Raw genomic sequence first — 6000 nt, forward strand, 5'->3', positions numbered from 1 at the left:
CATTTATAATGTGTTGCTTTAGCTAAATATAACTTCCCTTTTCACCATCAATCTCCATATTTTTTATTCCTTTTACTGAAGGGATCATATGCATTAGAGTCGCTTGAGCATATGGTGGATGTCTATTTATAGCAGGTGTTAGTATTTAAGATGCTAAATCGTTTGTATAAATGTTCTAAGGCACCAAGAAGCTAGCATGTCTCCACATCTCTTCCTTGTCTTTCATTTCTGCTCACATGAGCCACCATCTCCTGCTGGGCCCTGACATCACACACCATTTCCAACCAGCAGCAACTGCATATACATTTTCAGCATCGCACACACCTCTGCAGGAGGCTTATAACAGCTCCACCTCTCAATTCCTCATTATTTTTTTATATATATGGTGGATAGACCCGCCCAGCTAATATTAAGTCGCCCAAATAGTTTAATTTCGACAGTAGAAAATAAACTAAATATGATTTATTTAATGTGAGGCTGAAATCAAATTGGACTTTACAATAATAAATGAAAAGCATTTAGAGCATCTCGTAGTGAGACAAACACTGATTTATGGAGTCAGTTAAGACTTTACAATTCGCCGTCATTTTGAGTTTTGCGAGTTTATAGTAAAAACATTCAATATTGTGGTGAACTTTAAGTTATTCTTGTAGTGCTGTTGACTTTTTCCATTGACATTAAAATGTTACTCGTTTCAAACTATATTGTAGAATCATCTGTTTCATATTTTAAAGCACAGTCATGTAAAAAAAAATATATATTATCCTTATTTTCTTCTATTTCTTGTTGATTTGAATGGACAGCTGATGTCAGGAACAACTTAACGTTCATTTGTTTGTACAAATATAATTAAACGAAGGAAAATAGTTCAGAGATTGAGTTGATAGTTGAATTAGAAGAACGGATATTTGGACATTTCTCATGTTTTTGAATTTAATTAAAACTAAAATAAGGAAGATAAGGATAAGGAACATTCTAATTATGTGTTTTTTTTGCATGTGATTTTGCTATTTGCATCTGTCCCAAAACGACATTAAATTAGGGTAAAGTTGTAAAAATCCAACTAATTATTGTCCATGTTGTCTGAATGACAGATGAAAACATGTCCAGCAAGTATAATCTGAGCTGTATATTGTACAGTGGGATTAAACAGAGTATTATTCAAGATTATGTATTACACTTGATACTTTGTTCATTTATACTAAACCCTAAGAAGAATATCACTGTGTTTTGATGAAGATAATATAATAAATATATGAAACATACTTTTGTAGCTACTATTTATAAATAAACGGGCATAAATATCTTACATTACAAAGGTTATTAAGGGGGATGGTGGCGGCAGAAAGAGCAAGCGCTGAAAAAAACACTCCTGGTATGAGGTCTCCCTCCCTCGGACTTGTCTCCATGGTAACATTCCGGCACACCGTCCACTACGAGCGATGCTGCGGGGAGGCTAGAGGGAGGTGTGATGCTGAAAGTGGTTGCCGGGCTAGGTGTGAGGTCAGATGGATGACAAATAGTGGCCGGGCGACAAGGCCTGCTCTGCTCTCGTCGTTAAAAGAAATCAATGGCCGACGCACGACCGTACGGTTTTCTTCGACGTCAAGCAGAAACACTAAATGCGGTAACTGATACTTTTTATCGATTTGGGATTCAGATCCGCCGTCGTGTGAATGAACCGTATCCAATCCGAAGAGATCCACGATGCAAGCAGGCAGAACTAAAAACCATTTTGCAGCATCAGTCATAACATGGTAGCTGAGCTCATTAGGAAACTGTTTTCTCGTATAATGGCCGTCATTAGACGTGTGTGTCCGGCACAGGCCTCCGTGGTATTAGCACCGTCCAAGTTAAATACTTCAATTTGCATTTTCATCGTAGGGTTTCACTTATAATCACGAAAGGAATTCTCCTAAAAACAACCCGTCGTACAAATGTGCGCGGACACCTCTACACAATGCGAGCGAGGTCAAAGGTCGTACACAAAAATACCCCTTCTACCTCCAGTACGTCGTACCCATGACGATATCTGGAATCAATGCGAAAGCCATTACCTCGGGCGGTCGGGTGATGAACACTGATTTCCAGCCTCTTAGCCTCGCTCCCAATTAAAATGTGTGACAACAAGCCGGCGTCCACGCACCACTGGATCTATATGATTAGTGGATTTTGCCGAGCGCACCACCACCGGAGCCCATCTCGGCCCGGGAGTTCGTCTGCTGCACGTAATGAGAATTAAGCTAAGGTGTGAGCGCTCGTGGTTCAGGCGCCGAACTCTAGGGAGGGATGTTCTAAATAAAGAGCTACTACCTGTGGACGTCCTTTCCAAGAACAACCTGTTTATTGTGTGGTCGTTTCTTTTGTTTAGAACGACGGTATGATGGGTATTATTGGATGTGCTGGTGTATGTGCTTGTGGATGGGATGTTTATTATGGGGTCAGCATGGTTCAGGGGCTTACCTTCGCTGCAGTCGTTGCCTTGGAAACCGGTGTCAGAGCAGTCGCAGACGGCCCGTTCGTTGACCACGCTGCACACCCCTCCGTTCTGGCACCGGTGGTCCGGCCCGCATCCGGCGGTGACCGTGACGCCTTCCGAGCTGTCCAGCGCCACCAGCGAGCCGTTGATGGCCACCGACGTGATCCAACCCCGGAAGGCGTTGTGTTCCCTGACCGACGGCGAGGTGAGCCTCAGGGGCGAGGCGTGGAGGTCGGGGGTCACCCCGCCCATGTAGGTGTGGCTGAACACAGTCATGTCTCTCCTCTTGCTTTTGACCTCCGCCCAACCCTCCAGTCGTCCGTCCACCTCCAACGAGGTGTTCTTCCAGTCCCGCCTGACCCGCACGGCGTGCCAGTGGCCGTCGCTCAGCGCCACGCCCGACTGAAGCTCGGCCGGCTCGGCGCAGAAGATGGAGAAGCGCAGGCGGAGGTGGCCGTGGAGGAGCAGCAACTCCAGGAAGTCGCAGAAGCCCTCGTCGTCCAGGTAGAGCAGGAGGCCCTCTTGGCTGTGAGTCCGCAGGCTGAAGCTCAGCACGCTCTCGCAACAGGCGTTCCACACGGGGAACCTGCCCCATTGGCTGGAGATGCCTCCGAACTCCAAGACCTCTCCGTGGGCCTGGCCCCCCACGCTGCACAGGCACAGTCCCAGGAAGAGCAGCGGGGCCGCCGCCCAAACACACACCGCCATCACACTCATGCACGCACCTGCTCAAGAACGCTCACACCAGAGGGAAATAAGAGGCTAGAGCTGGGGTTCTGCCTCCAGCCTGAAGCTCATTGCGACCCACTATCGGTGGCACCAAGTTGGCACTCTTGAGGATGGAAACCACTTTTTTTTTTCTTCAAAACTAGGGTCCAACGGTGGGTGGGGGGACGGGGGGGACGGGGGGTCGGCCGACTGGCATACGGGGTCTTTCTCTGCGATGCTTCTAATCCCTCTCCATCCGGTCCTTCATTGGTCACGTGTGACATATGAGACTCCAGGTGCGAACATCTCTAGACGTGTGAGATACGTGACGAATGGGATTGGAGCTCCATCTTTGTGGCCTAGATAGGGCCGTATCCCCCATGCAGGCAACTCCCCACGGAGCCGAGTGTGTGTGGCTTACACACTGGTAATGGAGAGAAATGACACGTCATAGCAGACTTTTCTCTCTCTCTCTTCCCCCCACACTCCTTTTTTCCTGGTGGGGCAAGAGTGTGTGGGCAAAACAGATGTGTGTGTGTGTGTGTGTGGGGGGTGTGTGTGTGTGTGTGTGTGTGTGTGTGTGAGTTAGGTACGTGTGTCTCTCACTGCCTTGTCATCACTCTCGCCAGCGACCTACAGAAAGAACAGAAGACGGAACCATCAAGGAGGGTCACACACACACACACACACGCACACGCACACGCACACACACACACACACACACACTGGCTCGTGTATACACAAACATATTTCAGGGTATTTCTCAACAGTGGTGTGTTGCTGTGCCGCAGGAGGCTCGTGAGGTGGAATCCCTGACACCGACACTAAAATTAAAAAAACACACCGGGATGGAACATTAAAAAAAAAAACCTGATCAGATGTATCGATGAGGGAGTGTGTTGGAGTGTGTACCGGTATGTTTGTATGTCTCCATTGCGGCGGATGAGTCAAGCCGCGTCGTTTAAACGTGTTGCCAGACACACAACACCTCCTCACGCGCAGACACACAACACGACACTTCTTCAATGGAGAGAGCAGGTGAAGGAGGAGGAGACACGGCGACATCTCTGTTATTGATGGACGGGCTGAACGACTGCGGTTGAAATATCGATTCTCGATTGAGCCGTCATACCTCCTCCATTTTTTTTATTTTTTTTTGTGTTGTTGTGCCTCCTACACTCACCAGTCTCACACACACACACACACACACACCTGCCTCGCCCCGGTCAACACAACAGCAGCCGCGCGTGAACCCGCTAGAAAAAAAAAAACGTGCGCTTTTACCAACCTTGCCTCGCGCGCCTCCTGACATCCGGTGCTGCTGCGTCTCTTCTTCCGCTCGTGACCGGCAGGAGCAGAGAGTCTCCGGTGGATGGAGAGCAAGAAAAAATGTATCCCGAGCCTCTGAGCGACAAGGTGCTGCTGCTGCTCTCACCCTCTCTCTCTCTCCCTCTCTGTCTCTCACTCTCTCTCTCCTATCCGCGCGCCCTTTTACTCGCACGCGCTCACTCCTGCTAGTTTATATTCAACGTCTCGCTCCTTCACGCGCGCGCTTTCTCTCTCTTTCTCTCTCTCTCTCTCTCTCTCTTTCTCTCTCTCTCTCTCTCTCTCTCTCTCTCTGAAAAGGTGCAGTCTGACGGGGATCACGTGACCGCGCAGGGAGTGACGAGGGAGGGGTGGTGGGCGGGGCCAGGCGCGCCGCTGCTGCTGCAGCACCTTGGACAGAGAAAGTGAGGGAGAGAGAGAGAAAGTGAGGGAGAGAGAGAGAAAGTGAAGGAGAGAGAGAGAGAGAGAGAAACGCAATTACCGGAGGTAGAGAAACACAGCGAGGGCGAGAAATAAAAGAGGAAGATCCGAGTGATTAAATCCGTGAGTGACAGTGACGATGGCCCTCTTTTGCGCTGCAGGGAGCGAGCGGAGAAGATGCCAACTCTCAAGGAGAGGGAGAGGGAGAGAGAGAGAGAGAGAGAGAGAGAGGGAGAGAGAGAGGGGGGGGGGGTGAGAAGGAAAACAAGGGGAAAAGGCCGCATAACTTAAATGATCTCGCACGAATGTTTGAAACATCGAAGACGCTCCCCCTCTAACCCCCAGTGTTCAACTCTGTCTAAAACACAACTTGAATTAATGGGTTTAAAAATATATACATTTCCATCAATCATTGTATCGAGTCAGTGCGGTTGAGGAGTCATGGTCAGCATTGAGAGAAGTTTGAAGCGAATAATGTGAAAAATCTCCTGACTCACATGTTTTAAATGTTGAAGTCTTCCTCTCCAAGATACACTAAGTTTCTCATCATGACCATGTTTTGAACTTATTACTTTATAAAGTTCTCCCTCATCTGAAATCTCAGCGAACCATAGGTTACGAGAGCAGAGTCTACTATGACGTAATAATGGCTTCACTCCTCCTCCAGCCAGCTGTAATCATGCCATGCTAAGTTTATACAACGAGTGCCTTGGAGTTGGATACTTCCTAATTGATGATGCACGATGACAAACCTTGACCTTAATGTTATCACAGCAGAGTAGGTGTGGATATGGTAAACAAGATTCAATCTCCAGAAAAACACTGTTTTCAAGCATAAGCACATTCTAATGTAAATATTTCAATGAAAAGAGAGTTTTGTACAAACACACACTGATGAGTACAATAGAGTCCAACATCTATTAAAGACACACTAAAATCAACACTTTAGTCGATCTTTAATATTAACCATCTCACTGCTAGATCGAGAGCCTTAACGACGAGCGAGTTTTTACAGTTGACGTGACTACATACCAATCCAAAACAGACTAAGAAAAGTTATTAAAATA

The 6000-nt window shown here is 47.4% G+C and overlaps 1 protein-coding gene across 9 annotated transcripts in view; it reads right to left on the reverse strand.

Moving 5' to 3' along the window:
* nrxn1a (neurexin 1a) overlaps positions 1-4661 on the reverse strand; it is a 63579-nt gene extending 58918 nt beyond the window's left edge. For 3 of the 9 annotated variants that reach the window (XM_087784224.1, XM_087784219.1, XM_087784218.1), the window contains exons 1-2: positions 4476-4658; positions 2464-3820 (exon numbers count right to left, since the gene is read on the reverse strand). In XM_087784224.1, the coding sequence (XP_087640350.1) occupies positions 2464-3196 (733 nt within the window). In that variant the 5' untranslated portion in view covers positions 3197-3820; positions 4476-4658. Of the gene's footprint in view, positions 1-2463; positions 3821-4475 lie in introns of all 9 variants that reach the window. The other 6 variants (XM_087784223.1, XM_087784221.1, XM_087784226.1 and 3 more) reach the window with 5 other exon arrangements.
* Between the last annotated feature and the right edge of the window lie 1339 nt (positions 4662-6000).

Source organism: Callionymus lyra, chromosome 2 (assembly GCF_982586985.1).
Source record: "Callionymus lyra chromosome 2, fCalLyr1.hap1.1, whole genome shotgun sequence".
Taxonomy (NCBI): Eukaryota; Metazoa; Chordata; class Actinopteri; order Syngnathiformes; family Callionymidae; genus Callionymus; species Callionymus lyra.